The sequence below is a fragment of the Natrix helvetica genome (assembly GCF_964273705.1).
Source record: "Natrix helvetica genome assembly, chromosome: 1".
NCBI classification, from domain to species: Eukaryota; Metazoa; Chordata; class Lepidosauria; order Squamata; family Natricidae; genus Natrix; species Natrix helvetica.
Genome location: NC_138548.1, coordinates 103304500 through 103321321, shown reverse-complemented (window position 1 = coordinate 103321321; position 16822 = coordinate 103304500). Strand labels below are relative to the sequence as shown.

The 16822-nt window shown below is 36.1% G+C and overlaps 1 protein-coding gene across 3 annotated transcripts in view; it reads right to left on the bottom strand.

Moving 5' to 3' along the window:
- SBF2 (SET binding factor 2) overlaps positions 1–16822 on the bottom strand; it is a 211756-nt gene that overhangs the window by 55871 nt on the left and 139063 nt on the right. For all 3 annotated transcript variants that reach the window (XM_081942456.1, XM_081942458.1, XM_081942457.1), the window contains exon 17: positions 5698–5766. In XM_081942456.1, coding sequence (XP_081798582.1) covers positions 5698–5766 — 69 coding nt within the window. The remainder of the gene's footprint in view (positions 1–5697; positions 5767–16822) is intronic.

Sequence of the window (16822 nt, the reverse complement as noted above, 5' to 3'; positions counted from 1 at the left end):
TAAAAATGCAAAATCTAGTCTAAATGTCTAGCTGATTTTGCAACCAACCACAATGACAATTTTTACTCTAGAAATAGCTAATCCTAATTCAGTGTTCAGGGCCTGGAAATAATGTATATATTTTTGCCACTCAGATTACAATAGTTCCATAAAAATGTAACAATGAAGAAAGAATGGGATTGCATTCCATGCAATACAGCTTATGATCAGTTTCATTTTCAAGCGCTTTTATGAGAAATAATACTAGGTGGAGCCCATAATTTTCTTGTGAAATATGTTCAACAGAAAATTAGCTATATTAGCTAATTCAAATTATCTAGAACTTACAATAATCTAAAATAAGACTTGATATTTCAATCAAATGTGGGTTTTTTTTGCTAGTATTTCTTTGTTTGCAGAAACCACTTTAAATTGCTGGAGGATTTTGGGTTATAGCAGTATATGAGACACACACACACACACACACACACACCTTTATTTCATTCACAAACTGCTGTTATCATAGGCACACATATACATACACACGTCATGTCAGAGTGTGACAGCTTGTCAAAATCTGTGCTTGGGAAGCAAGTATTTATCTATGTTTATTCTAAACCCAGCTGGATTCAGTAGTCCTTATGCCCAGGGTAGAGTGTATTGGCTTCTGCAGTGCTAAGAATAGATTTGTAGTTATTATGCCCAGGGTAGAGTGCATTGGCTTCTGCAGTGCTAAGAATAGATTTGTAGTTACTACTTTATTCCATTCAAACTGGGATGGACTCTAGGGAAGCAATCCTTGGGTTAATGAATTATTTCCCCCTTTTATATTTATAAAAAGTCAATGTAACTTCCCAGAAATTAGAATCATCTACATGCAAAGCCTCCATCTACAGAGAAGACTCTCCCCTGCAAATAAACACCGTCTACAAAAAATGGCCAGCAAAAGAGCCTGTCTCATCTGCTGATACAATCCCCTCTCTTATCTCCCACTTGCTTTCATTATTTGCAATTCCCAATTAATTTGTTTTCAATAGAACTTCAGTTCAAAGATATTTCAGGGGGAAGGGAGAACTTATTCCTTTTCAGGTAAATATATACTGAACAACACCACAGACCAGCTCCACAAAAAGCCTAATTTGGCTCCCTTCTTCAAAACCAGACTGAACTTTAGACAAGGATTCTGGGTAATAGCCATCAAACTACAAATCGTCAATGAATAAAGAATCACATGTTATGTTGGAGTATCTCTATAAAATTATACAAGTTATCCAACATTATTTTGTGTATGATCAAACTGAATCTTCAAACTATTCTATTTAATTTTTCTGATTATATACATTTCATTAAATAAAACTGGGATGAGTGCCATTAAGTGAAGCTTATGTATAACCAGCAGAGGGCAATAGATTTCTGTGGAAAACGTTATATCTCTGTTAGGGCAGCTGAATAAAATAGTCACTTTTCCTTCATCAATTGGAAAAAAAATGAGTTTGACTTCTGCTCAGCAGACTTATAAAGAAGTCTTACATTGACCACTCTGGATCCTATATAGGATAAATGGGACAAACTTTGTACAAAATAATTAATGGTCATAAGTTTGACATGAGGACTCAAAATGAAGACAAAATAACTTCGTCATTTCAATCTCCCAGGACACTCTAGTGATTCTATTGGGAAAATGCTACTTTAATTCCATCACCAAGTACGAGGTTGCCAAATCCACATACATGAAAAAAATTCAGGTAATCTCAAAAGGTCTCAACAAATGCAGTGAGTTCTTCACATGTTACAATTGTTAATTGATAAAAGTGCTAGTAATGTGCTGCACATACTGGCTAGCCATTACTGTCACCTTCTCTTCAAGGAATTCAGAAGGAATTTGCCAGAAGGAGCTGGGCCCTGTTATTTTCCACCCAGACTCTCACAGCTTCCAGACCCAGAATAAACCTCAATCCCAAGGTGACGGATGAGCTCACCCAGGAGCCTCATGTAGATATTAAATAGGAGGGAGGAAGAATCCCGTATGTCGAAGCACCTCATATAGCATGGGCCGAGGGCGGGATGTCTCCTGCCCAAGCACTACCAACTGGAATCACCCTCAGGGGAAGGAAATGAATAAGCATGACACTAGGCTACCTACCCTCAATTCTTGAGTTGATCATGATTGACAGTATTGAAACCCAATGAGAGGTCAAGTAGAGCAAGGATGCATGCACAACCCCCATCTCACCCTCACCAAAGATCTATCCATAAGCATGACCAAAGCCATTTTCATCCCATACCAGGGCCAGAATCCTGCTTGAAAGAGATCCTAATAAACCATTTCATCCAAGATCCTCTGAAACTGCTGTAACCATTTTCTCAATCACCTTTCCTCCCAAAGGGAAGGTTAAATAATATACAAAAATTGTCCAGTATAGTGGGACCAGCAATGGCTTCTTTAAGAGGGGGCAAACAAAAGACTCCTTAAGAGGCAAAGGAACAAGCCCCTCAAACCAATTTGAGAAAATATTCTGAAATCCTTGTATAAGTAATGTCTGTAGAATCTTTTAAAAGAAGGGTGGACTCCAGCATGAATCCGAAAGCTTGGAAGACTAAACCTCTGATCCCAGTGACTGACCCAGATTAAATCCTGGAATATTATCCTGGGACATGCATATTTGCTTTCCTTTGTGGGTGCCTGTAGAATTTTTTAAATGACAATTAAGGCTGGTGAGAAAAGTATTGGCCAGTTCATACAAGAAAGGAGTGACTGGTAGAAGAAAGCACAGAGTTCTATAGCTGGCTAAGAATCTCTTAACTAGAGCATATTCAGTCTTCTGCAGTTTTAGCCTCAGGAAGTTGTGGCTTCCAAGTATCCTTAAGGAAATGTAACCAAAAATAAGTTATCCATCTGATGAGTACAGATGATTATAGATGACTGCTCAGACATTCCCCAGACATAAATAGCATATAGATTTAAAAATATGAGCTTTATTCAAGAACAGACAGCGCTGCTTTGTCTTCATGTGCTTTATCTCTTTTTAAAAATTATGTTAAAATGTTGTGATAAAATACAGCCACAGATTTATTTTAGAAAACAGCAGCAAGCCTGTTCTCAGGTTGATTAAATCCTTCTGAATTATGGGCTTTAAACAGCCCATCTGCAAACTGCAATTTTTTTTTTAAGAAATGGTGCATGGTATTTAATTTACTTTTCTATGAGAATTCTTCCTGTATGAGAATATATAACCAATCAAATTGCATATTCTAGCAAAAATAATGGGACCATCAATGTGCTAAAGGGTGATTTAGAGGGCAATCCCATGTGAGTTTACATATAAGTTCTATATGTTTCATTTACTCTGTAAATCTGTAACCTTGGTCATGATTATTGAAATCAATGTCAAGTTACTGAACTAACTTAGTAGATATACCAGCAATCACAAGAAAGGTTTTTTTAACATGTTAAAAATCAGAGTATATTTAATGCATTCAAAACATTAAGCAGATGAGGAACACACCAAACTATATTTCTTCTTCTCATGCTGATTTATAATTTGCAAAGCTAAGTATGCACTCACTCACCGAGATATTCCAACAAATCTGCATCTGAAACATTTATAATTAGCTTCCTATATTCTAAGGAATTTCCTCAGACGGTTGAAAATGTTAAAAGTGATTTAAACGCTACTGCTACAAAATAGTATTCAGTCAAAAACTAATAATCTTTAACAGAAAGACAAAAAACATTGTATCTCAAGTACAAGTACTAATTGATATTTTCAACAAATTCCAATTGTATTACTAATGGTAAACAGAAACATTGTTTTCTGTACTAAAGATTAAAGTTGTTTATTTACACAAGAATTTTTACATGTACAATGAAAAATGCCTTCCTCTGGCTTAAATGATTCATCTTCCTCTGATTATTTAGACCAGTAAATAAAATTTCAATTAATGGGAAGATGTTTGTTGTTAAGGTACTATAAGATAGATGTGATGCTTGCTGCTGAACAATTGTAAAAATTTTCCCGGCCACAAGTATGCATCCAATATACTGACTTGCTCATGAGTTTAATGCTGAAAGCTATGAGCCCATGAACTTCTACTGTCATATCCTGTTCTGTCACATTTTGTCAGCGCCTAGTCATAGGATATTAATTACTGCATTAGATTTTTTTTACTAAACATCAACAAAAACCACAATATATTCTAAGTATACATTCTCTGTGTTATTTCAACTAAATAGTCCTATTCCCTTAGGTTAAAGTTCTATTAGTCTTTGGCTGGAATTTTAATCTACAGCAGTATTTCTCAACCGTGGCAATTTGAAGTTATGTAGACCTCAACGTCATTGACCGGGAAATCCTGGGTATTAAAGTCCACACATCTTCAAGTTGCCAAAGTGGAGAAACACTGGTCTAAAACAACATAGCTATTCAGTTAAAATATGTAAATGTAGTGACGGACATCAGGAGTGCTTAAGCACAGTCTGTTAAATAGCTTAGATAATAATTTATCTAAATAAAATCATAGTGAAGGGAGCATTAAAAATCCCCAAATTTGTCACTGGGCACATTTTTAAAAAGAAATGTTATTGTTCTTAATTTAAAAAACAAATTAAATGGGAAAACTAGAAGCCAGTATACTTTGATGTATGTAATTACCCTCTTCTGCCTATTAGCAACTGCCTGGACAACTTTCTGCAACTTTTTTGGCAAGATTTCAGAAGTGGTTTCCCACTGCCTTCTTCCTAAGGCTGAAAGGTCATCCACCTGTATTTGTGGGTAGGGAGGACTCAAACTTATGGTTTCCCAGTTTCTATCCTGGTACCCTAGCCACTAGATCAAACTGGCTCTTGCATCTTGCACCAAACTCTTTTACTTCCAAGAATGCCTTTAAATCCACTATGTATTTCAATCCAATCTTTAGAAAAATATTCAATATCTGATTTTGCCCAGGACTTTATTTGGAAATGGAACCATCTTACTTAGAATGATGTCAAGGATAAATGAAGGGATGTGGGGAATATGATTGTAAATTTGACTTTTGATAATTCATTTTTTGTGACTGGCTATGCCAATGGTATATAAATTTTGTACAACTGCCTATAATATGCTCTCTCTATATAATCTGGATCAAAGCAAAGAGTGCTTCTTGATGTACTTTTTGACCCAATTTTATTATTTTGAAACTATAGAATTTATAATTGCTTTTATTTCTATTTTATTTCAGTTGCTGTTTAGATTTATGAGACCTAACTAACACTTGAAAGAAATAGATTAGACATGTCAAGACTAATTAGAGATAGAATATAAGTGAAGTATCCTTATATAATGGAATATTCTTCCTTCTCTATAACACTTCAATACAGAAGGAAAGCTCTTTCTTTACAGTTCTCCACTCTACCATATATAGAACATAAGAAAACAAAGAGTACAACAACTCTAATGTCTGCCTAATATTGCCATGTCAGATTTAATGTTAAATTTAATCTAATCCTTTCAGTTGCTTTTTGTCCCTTAATGCCCTTTAGAATTATACAATGTTGGAAAGACAGGAAACCCAACAGTATCAGAAAGTGATTGAGAGTTTGGGTTGTAAAAAAGTAAGAAAAATAAGTTGAACAAATTCTGGGTAAGATGCCCTCGTAATCTTCACCCTTCATGTAATTTCAGTGCAGTTATGAAATATATATATATATATTCTAATTCTTAGAAAAACACAACTTACCCTATAAAAAGCAGTTGTCAATGGCAATAATGTTGCAGCAATATTATATTCTTCTGAAGATGAACAATCCTTCGGGTTCATAGAAAAAAACAAAAAGGAGAATGTTGGCAAGTTATAATTATTAATTGAAGTATTTTAAATTTTAATCAGGAATCGCATTCCTAGAAATTGTAACTCAAAAGCAAACCACACTCAGTCATGCTAAAAATAAAACGAAGAACCTGATATTCTTTTAAATAAATCTTAATATAAAGTAAAATAAAAAACATTTCCCAACTAAAAATATTTATATATAGACCACTTCTGGAAAAAAACTGTAGGCGTAAATTAGATATATATCCAAGTACAATTGGTATCAGTGTCCACTCCTTTGAAATCAACTTGGTGGGAATGCACTGTATAACCTTTTACTTTCTCCAATAATCCCACTACCTGATCCAGTCTGTGATATCCAGCACATAGTTATAATGGAATACCGGCAATTTGGCTCTGGAGAGAACAGATATACCTTTTCCATATAAAACAGAAGCATCTTGTAAATAATTGTAACCTGTTAATGTTTAATAGGAGGAAGAGAACGGGACTTAGAAAATATGAAGCTTTCTGACATGTGTTCAATAACACCAAGATTAAAAAATTGTATAGGGTTCTATTCTTCCTGCTCTAGGAAAAATGTAGATATTTAAACATGCATTTTGAGTATTAACCATTCAAACTACTCATTTGTTAAATCAATTTATACAGCTGCCCATCCCACATATGTGATTCTAAATTGACGTGTTTAGGCTCTAGGCAGTTCTTGAATGTGTGCTACCTAAAGCAAGCAGAAAACAAGGAAAAGGAAATATATTGAAAACAAAACTTTTGGCCTTTTCGAGGAAAAAGAGAAATGATAGAATAAAAATATATATTAGAATACTTATTGGTAAAATGCTGCAAACATAAATGACTAGTGTTTGGGACAGCTATATCAGCCCACGTCAGCAGCTAACAGCCTGAAACTGGATTAACAATTACACTATATGGGAGTCTATTGTTCTCACAGTCCAAAATGAAGAATGAAGAAGATTTCAAAGTTATCTAACAGAAGCTGAAGAAACAGATACAGGAACTGAAACTTGTTGCTTCCATTGCAATGGCTTGCGTTTTTTACTTGTCAGTTGCTGGATTCTTTTTAAAATTTGAAGGACTGTATTTTCCCAGTTACATCTACCTAACCCATGAGAGCGGGGAGGCAGGATATGTTATGGATTTCCTCTCTTAAGAAGTTCCACCTAGTAACCATGAAGGGGCTTCTCTGTGGTGGCTTCCTCCTTGTGGAGCATCATCACTATGGAGAAACAGGTTTTCTTTCTATAAGTTGTCCAGAATGACTGTGATTTGGGCAGCCACATAATTTTTCTAAATAAACAAATACTGTATTTTTCGGTGTATAAGACGCACTTCCCCCTAAAAATGGGTAGAAATGCCTGTGTGTCTTATGGAGTGAATGTTGCTGAAGCCCCACCCACCTTTTGGCTTCTGCCTCCCAGCAATTTATCTCCTTGCAGCAAACAGCAAACAGCCTTGTCAGCTTCAGCACAGTCTGATTTAGCATGAGCAGCTGATTGGTGGTTGGATCTGTCTCCCGGAAAACTGCCTATCAGTTGTTCCAGGCTGCAGAGATCACCACCGTCCATCGCTGCTGCCGCCTATCTTCGCCTCTGTGTGCCCCATTTTCAGCCTCTGCGCGCCCCATTTTTCGCTCATTCCAGGCAGCGGAGACTACCGCCACCTATCCCGACCACCTGGAATGGGCCAAAAATGGAGCACACAGAGACGGAGACAGGCAGCAGTGGCAATGGCCGGCAACAGTGGCGATGATCAGTGGCGATCCCTGCAGCCTGGAACAGCTGATAGGCGATATTCCGGGAGACAGATCCAACCGCCAATCAGCTGGTGGTGCTAAATCAGGCTGTGCTGAAACTGACCAGGCTGTTTGCTGCAAGGAGGCAAATTGCTGGGAGTCAGAGACAGACTTTTTGTCCCTCCCCAAAAGTTAGGTGCATCTTATAGTCTGAAAAAATATGGTAAATAAAACATAAAAGGGTTTTCTGGTTCTTGGAGTAAGCATAGTCATTCAAGCTAATAATTGAATCTCTGCCTATGAGGCTTCTGGTTTTAGTACTTGCTAGGTAATCTGAAATATTCATTTCCCAAAGGAAAAAAAAAGTGGTCATTCCATCTAATGCAACTATTATTCTGCACCTCTATTCAATATGCATAGACAACTATGCAACTAACAAGCAAAGGGGAAAAAATCCACAGCTCTCTAAGCCACTTGAATATTTAAAAAACAAAACAAAATCAGAGGCAATGATTTTCAGAGGAAATTGAGGAGACTCGTATCAGTCTTGACAGGAGGCCCCAAGTTTGCCTTTTTTACAGCATCAGCTTGCAAACAGCCGTTTCAAAAAACATCCAGTTTGACTCTATGGAGGGTGAAGATTGCACAAGCTGCTTTCGTAAACCTGCTTTCAGTTCCCAACAAGAGTTATTGTGTTTTTACTTGCCATTACAATAATTATCCATCAAAAATGTGGTTGCTGTCAACAATGAGGAAAACATACTTTTGAAAAGCAATGAAAAAGTAATGATGGAAATGAATGGCCTGACTTATTCTCAGGGTCATGCACCACAATACTTTTGTTCCTTTGGTCTACAATTTGGACAAACTAAGATGTATAAAGAAAAAGAGAGACACTTTTGAACAGAATCAATCAAGATATTTTACTACCTTAGCAGTTGAATCCCATTCCAGTTATGGAAATATGCTTGACTTCAACTCAAACCATACTTTAACACTGTCAATGGAAGCGCATCCTATAACACTCTAGGTCAAACTTGTGCAGTTGTAGCATCCTGCAATCATTGTCACTGTGACCTCCTACTAGCTTCCCTATTAACTTTGTAATAAGCTGGTTGTGAAGGTTGCAAATGAAATGATTAAATGACAGTGGGACCCTGTGACCATCATAACTGTGGGTTGGTTGCAAAGCATCTGAATTGGGATCATGTAATCACTGGGACCCTGTGATGGCCACAACTATGAAGAATGGTTGTTAAGTCCCTTCCTTCAGTGCTGTTGTAATTTTGAATAGTCTCTGAATGAATGGTCGCTAAAAGAGGATTACCTGACACAGATGGGATCAAAAATACCTGAATATTCTATATTGAATTGTGACACTAAAGCAAACAACAATAATATTTTAACCCTAGATTCTTTTCTTTGTTTGTTTTATTCAGTTTCTATAGCTGTGCAACTCATCCAAGTGACTCTGAACAGCTTACAATTATGTTAAATTTAAATGAATAAATATCCCAAAGTGCTTTTTCTAAAAAGCAACTGACTTACTTGTTTTTTTTTCTTTGAAAACATTTTGCTTCTCATTCAAGAAGCTTTTCCAGTTCTTGGATGAGGAGTGAAAGATTTTCAAAGGGAAAAAAAGAAAGTCCAGTTGCCTTTTGGAAAAGGTTTCGCAGAACCATGATTGGGTTGACTAAGAAATTCCATACATGAATTAATAGCATTTTAAACAGAAGTCTGTGAAATTATCTCTTTAATCCAGAATTGTGTGTATCCATTGGTAATAGTGTGCCCATCATCATCATGTCAGTTGGTAATATTGCCCCATAGTCTACTTGTAGGTTACTATGAGCATCAAGAGTGGTTTGCAAGCAGTACTAATGTCCAGTTGTGTGATGATTCCTTGCCCCCTTCAAACAAATATAAATAATGTAACACCCTCTAATTTTTTCAATAAAAAGTTCTCTTTTTCCCATCTCTCATCCCTTATGAATAATCCAAATGAAAGAGACTTATCATTCAATGCAAATCATCAAAAGTCTGTTAAAACCTACCAAAACCTTAATTTAATAAATCCTTTTTGTATTCCAATTTACCACACTCTCTAAGAAATAACTCTCTCCACTTATAAACAGATCTTTAAAGCTTCATCATTCAGTCCTCAACAAAATGAAATTTCATTAATAGCTGTCAGTACCCCAATATATAACCCTGATGAAATAAATTCACCTTGCATTCCTTCTGCTTACTTTTCTTGATCTTTTATCCTGTGAAATAATTTCCCTCAAGCTGATTTTTAAAATCATTTTCTCATTGCCACCCCTCAGGAACAACTCCATTAGTTTAACATGCCCCTTGGTAAATCCAGGATAAGAAAGTTTTTCAAGTCACTCTTCTGATTTATTATTTGTTTGTCTTCTTTAATTATTAAAGCAACTGGTTTCATTTGTAAATCCATAGCGGCATTTTTTTCATATCACATGGGATTTAAAATCCATTTTCAGATCGTAGCATCATTTTCCATATCACTTTTGTAATCTAGCATTATTTTAAAAATCCACATCTACATTCAAAACATCTCAGTCTGTTTCATCCAATAAAATTTGCGGTTCTTCTATATCTCTGCTGTACTACCAGACAGTTTTGTAAGTAATTTCTGGATCTCTTATCCCAAAACAGCCTTAATTTTTTCTATAGTCAAATAGTACTAGTCCACTGTATCAAAGGGTTGCTTCTCCTTTAATTGTAATCCTTTGTTTTCTCTGGTTCTGAGTAGTCAACCTTCCAACTTATCTTTTTTTCCCAATCAACCAAATTTTCTCATGGAAGGATTTTTATAGTTAATCTCAAAATCATCATACATTCTCTTATAAAATTTTAAAGCACTCACAGAAAATAGTCCATTTACCCCTTTCCAAAATCAAGATTCTACTCTGCCTTTTGTTGTTTCCCAAAAATTAAAATGTTTCTTTTTAATCCTAACACTTACCAAAAAAAAAAAAAAACCCTCCAAACCCTTCTTTCATTCAGGGTAGGAAATTCTTGAGTAATGAAACTTATCCTTTCGATGGTTCTTAACACCTAGAAAGTAAATAATAAGCAGTCTCTGAAAGAACTTATGAGAGTAAGTAGACAAACTCAATGTCCAAATTAATGGTGTTGAACTGTGGTTTAGGCAAAACGAATGCAGTGGAGACCACTATTTTATGATGTCTTCACAGGAAGATTATTTATAGAGCAAACTTTTGGGTAATTCTTGTCCTCTCTTTAATCTGGAGAGGACCTCCAAGGAACCAATCCAACCACTGGCTCTTTTTTCTGCTGCAGTTGTTGGCTCTGGGAAGTCCCCCACTTCAGTTTCCTACTGTTGACCCAGGATGTTGTGAAGGGTAATACTTGTGAAAGTATCCATAACCCGTTGTTAAACATACCCACTCAAAAAGGTGGGGACCATGTATCACGTCAAAATATTAAAATCTTCCACAAATCCTATAAAGGTTTCAGCAATTGTACTGAAATTTGTGCTGTTTTGAGTATTTCGATGTTAATACAGACACATAAAAAAACCTCAGACACATAAAGAAATACATAATATATATTTACCTACAGTGTGATAGCCTGGCCTAAGTTAAAACCTGATAAACCTCATCAATCTAATAAAATTAAGCTGAGACCTGTTGATATTCTGTCGACAGTTGATATATTGTTCTTGAAACATTGCCCTGTGCAGCCACTAGGTTTTGGGCTAGAGAGTAAACATGAAAATAAAGACAATCTATTCTTTATTTTAAAAATGCAGCCTTATGTCACCGGATTGTTTGAAAATGATCAACTCAGCAACTTCTGCTTTGTCATCACATAACCAGCAATCTCGGATTGTGCAAGAGTTTTATTCCAGGAATGCTTGAATAAGGGGATTTAAATTCACACATCAAATCACACATGCTCATACATAAACCCAGGCGACCTTCCATAACATCACATTTATCTAACTCAGTCCTTAAAAAAAAACCTAAGAACAGGTTAACCTGTTAATTAACTGCATACTTTACTGGATTTGTTAACCTTTATGCAGTCTGAGACATAAGATGATGAGGTGCATAGAGCTGTATTTAAAATTTTTAAACTACAACTATTTTTCAGCTAAATTTGATTTTTCAGGACCTAGTCATTCGTGACTTTCAGTAAATTCAGACATGGGTATGGAGAAAGTAAATCTTCACTTGAATCTAATTTTTCATTAATCAATCTTGGAATCAATTACTTTGACGAAAAGTATTTTTACTTGATTTACTTCACAAGGATTATGAATTTTAACAATTGAAAACATATGTCCTGGAAAGCTTTGAAATATTAACAGCAACAGAACTCAATGACACTGGCACATTCATTTCCAGAGTCATTGTCTAAAATTTGTACTAACCCCTGTCATTTTATATATTTCACAGCATATTTACCCTTACAATGTGAGGGTAAAAAAAAATCTAAGTTATATTTTTTCATTCCCTTCTTAAACCAATCATGAAATACAAGAATTAATTTCAGCACATCTGAATTTCTTTAGTGAGAATGCCATGGATGTTTCTGAAAACTGTCATGAGGCCCATAGCAATAAAGTTCAGGCGCACTCTGGCTGTAATCTTTTCCCAAGGAAATGGTTGGGATGCCAAGATGCCTTATATTTCACAGCAGGACTTCATTCACTTCAACTCTGTCCAAATCTTAAACCACACCATCTGCAATTCATTGTGCGATGCGAGAATCTGCAGAAGTATCCTGCATTTTTAATTAAATAAGGCAATGTTTTATAGCATATAACAAATTAGCAAGGCAAAATGGATCAATATAGGGCAAACATAAAAACATTTAAGGCATAACACATTAATAGTTGTGTAGTTGATATTTTAGGTCTGTTGCTCAGGCAAGTATTTCTGCCAAAATTATGATAGGACTAAAAATTAAACTAAGTGTAAATAAAAATGTTAATATAAGAATAGCTGTAATATTCCAACGTTCAGTGAATTTTCAGTTTATTGGACCATTTGGGAGGAAGAATGCCATCTCTTACTCCTAAATATTCATAAAAAATAGAAATTATGTCATTTATAGAAATGCTGCATTTGTGTCACTGCAAATGATTTGTTATAAAATATATTGTCCATGTCAGTTGTACAATGACATCATTCACAAATGATATAAATGTCTATGAATGTCATAAAATTGACGTAAATTCAACTGCCTTGTCTGGGATACTTCAGATGCAATACGCCTTTCCTTTATTTTGGAAGGATATCTTGATTGAAATTTGGTCTGTTACAGCCAGTTTGTTGAATGTGGGCTCATTAAATGGAAGGCTGTTCCGTTTATTCAGAAAACTGTACTGTTTACTTTTCTATGCACATATGTAAGTACATATATATGCATGCATGTATGTAAGTACAGCTACATAGTTGTAAGTTCTAGCAAGTAAGAAGCACTTTCAAAACAGTTAAAACATTTAATATGAAATCCATTATTGTTTTTCCAATGTGTTGACACTGCAATGCAACATTCTGCACTCCTTATATTTCAGACTACGTGCAGATTTTCACTGAAACAGGATTGGATGATTTAGTCAGATTGACATTTTTTTGTCCTTTTCCTTCAGAGGATATTTCTATGAATGTTGACTAACATCTATTTCCTGATATTTTTATGCTGACTTTCTAAATTTTTGCTTTTCAAGCACTTGTTTTACTGTTAACATTATTGGTAAAAGTGTTACAGGTAGTCCTCGGTTAACAACAGTAATTTGGATCTGGAATTTCCGTTGATAAGCAATGTGTGACACCAAGGGATGGTGTAGCTTAGTGACAGCAATCCTGGTAGTCCCATTGCTATCGTTAAGTGAAAATTGCAAATTATTAAGCAAGTACCTCCTTGCAATATCCTGCCGACTCCTGCATGTAATTTGGAATGAGAAGGCTGCATGCAGTTTGGATAAGGCTGCATAGGCCATGGAAAGAAGGCACAGTACAGCCAGTAGCTGCATGACAAAGAGCCTGGCAGTGCATGCCTCCTCCAGTAGGAGGAGGAATAAGATAGTGAAGATCAACTGGGAACAGGCGGGTAAAGTCTTAGGGAGGTAAGGCTGGCAGAGGCAGTAGAGTAAGACGTGGCCAAAAAGGCAAAAATGGAGGGGAGATGGGTGGAGGGGGGTGTCCTAAATGCAAGCAGGCTGCCAAGCACCTGAAATCTGGTCATGGTGACCACAAGGGTACTTCAACATCCAAACTTTGGTGAACCAGGAGCATCTACCATTCATGTAGCTTTGCCATAACTTCAAATCATTACTAAATAAATGGTTGTTATACAAGGACTATCTTTAGTGGTTAAATTTTCAATGTTTAACAAATTACTTGGTACAAGTAGAAATATTAACACCTCAGCATCGTGTCGCCTTGGCTGAGAAAAGAGAAGGAAGAAAGCTTTCCAACTGATTCAAAGGCAATCAGAACCTTGAAAAAGCAATTAATGCTGCCCAATTGCTGTCCACATGACCACAGAAGTGTCTTTGGATAATGTTGGCTCCCTCAGATAAGAAATGGAGATAAGCACTTCCCGCTGTAGTCAGACCCGACTGGAAAGAGGAAATCTTTACTTTTATATACAGATATTGAGCAACCAATCATTCAGCCATTGCTTGAAATTATAATGGCAGTGAAAGAAGCGGGCTTATGATGGGTCCTCATAGTTGCAACCCGTCATAGCATCCCCACACTCACATTGTCATGATTTAGGTGTATGGCAACAAGCTTTCAGTTATTACATTGCAACGTCTGGTGGTCGTGTTACTCTAATTTAGGACCTTCACTCTTGGCTTCCAATAAAGTTAATGGGGAAACTGGCAGAAGATCTGAAATGGCAATCGCATGACCATGGGACACTACAACCATGCAGGATTCACCTAATGACCTCTGACTACCACATCTGACAGAATAAATCAGCAGGGTAATGACTACATTGTGTTTTACAACTATTCTCTTAGCAACAAAACTGTCCCTTCCAATTATCATCATTAAGTGAGGATTATCATACTTCTCAGCCTTTTTACATAAAATTTCATCCAATGAGGCCATCTGTTGTTTTAAAGAATTCTGCAGCTCAGGGCGCAAAAACGTCTACTCAAAATTAGAAGTTGAGAAGAAATGAAAGAAAGAAAAAAGGGGAAAAAATCTCTTTAGAATTTAGAGAATTTTTTCATAAACAGATTAATAACTAAGTAAACAACTAACTGATTGATGCCCTCCTAAAGAGCTTCTAAGAGAGCCAGTTCAGTGTACTAGTTAAGGCATCAGACCTGAAATTGGTAGACTATGAGTCCTAGTCTTGCCCGAGGCGTAATGCTAACTGGATGACCTTGGGCCACTCACTCTCTCAGTCCAAGAAGGAGACAATTACAAGCCACTTCTGAAGAAACTGCCAAAAAACCTGCAGAGACTAGTCCACAGAGTCAACAGTGACTCAAAGACTTACAACAGAAATTATGCTTAAAACATTTTATTATCAATACTGTAGTTTCCCCTTGTGTACTCATATTGTAAGAGCAATCTTTAAAAAATGCTGATCACTAGCTGCAAATATTTCTATGAAATGCTACAGGAATTGAAAATATACTTTGTCCAGCACTGCCATTTCAACACAATAATGGTTTATTACAGTACAGTAAAATACTAAATCAGAATTTGAGAAACAGAGGAATGGGAAAAAATATCTTTTCACAGATTATGGTTTATATAATTGGCAGTATGTGAAAGACTACTATTACCTCGAATCTAATTACAATTTATCAAAATCACATGCAACTTAAATGCTTTCAGAATTTTTCTTCACTCTTCCAGACTGCAAGACTAAAAAAAAGAGAGAAAGAGAGAGAGATACTGAAGACACGCTGACATTCAGTTTACATAAAGTTTGCCTTTTTCCTTCCCACTAATCTCACAGTTTGGCCAATAATTTACTTTGTTTTAGAAAGCAATACCACGTTATGGAAGATCTGTAAATTGATGCATTGTTTGATCCTTTGTTGAAACAACTCTATTACTTAAAAGACACACAGCTCAGTTCAGCTCTATTCAGTGTATGGGGAACTAAAGTTTCCTATTTTATCAAGGGCATTTGACTCCTAACTTTTAAAGGAAAATATTTAATTCATGTAGAAAACATACAAATGCTTTCTACACTTGAGCCAAACATGCAAATGGAGACCATTATTTTCAAGTTGATTTACTCACAGTTCAGGTTATATTAATCTACTACTTTGCAATTTAAGAGACTTATGCCTAAAAAGTATCCACGAATTGAAATTTGTCAGGCAAGTGTGGAGAGGTGGGGGAAACAACTTCTGTCCATAAAAGACTTCTCCTTCTCCATACGAGACAAGTAGATCATTAATAAAATAATGGAGAGTTTGTATTTTGCATGATTCTACTCAGGCTACGCCTTGAAGTTCTCTGATGGGAATGTCATCTACCTACTAGACCATCTGGAGAAGAAAATGACCATGGTCCCACAAAGAAGATTGCCAGTCAGATTCCGAATGCTTAGATATTTCCCCCTTTATGAATTAAAATCCACCAGAGGAGGAGACGACTTGGTCTAGGTTTGATTTCACACTGAAATAAATATGCATATTTCAAAGATAATGCTGTACTGCAATTCTTCTGCCTATAACCAGACAAATGGGAAAAAGATGCATACGAAGTCTTCTTTTGATAGCAACAAGAAAACAATTCTCTTGGAGGCAGAAGCAGGACAGAAGCAGGACAGATGGCGCTGACAGGAAGAAACAAACAGGGACGCTTTTAGTATTCTAAGGTGGGTAAATTTTACTCATTTCGCCTTCTGTCAATAGTCTCTGCATCTTCCTCTAAATTGGTTTGGACGTTTTGAGGACAGAACTCCCCTCCATCAGAGAATATATCTGCTTTTGTGGGCCATGGGACTATGGACAGGCCTGGCTGTTTTTCTGCCTTTACTAATATACCCAAAAATATTAGAACTTTATAAGCAGATTTGTGAACAATATGATTTTACAAGTGTGGTATCATAGAATACACAACAACAACAACAAAATGCCTACAAAAGGAGAAATGGGGATGTGATTTTCAGGCTGCTCTTGTATTTTACAATGTACTGCACTCTTCATACAGTTTTGCAAAATTACACTTTATCAGCGCCATCAACAAAAAGTCTCTTCTACAAATCTAATGTCAATGAGTGGGGGGGGGGGAAATAACG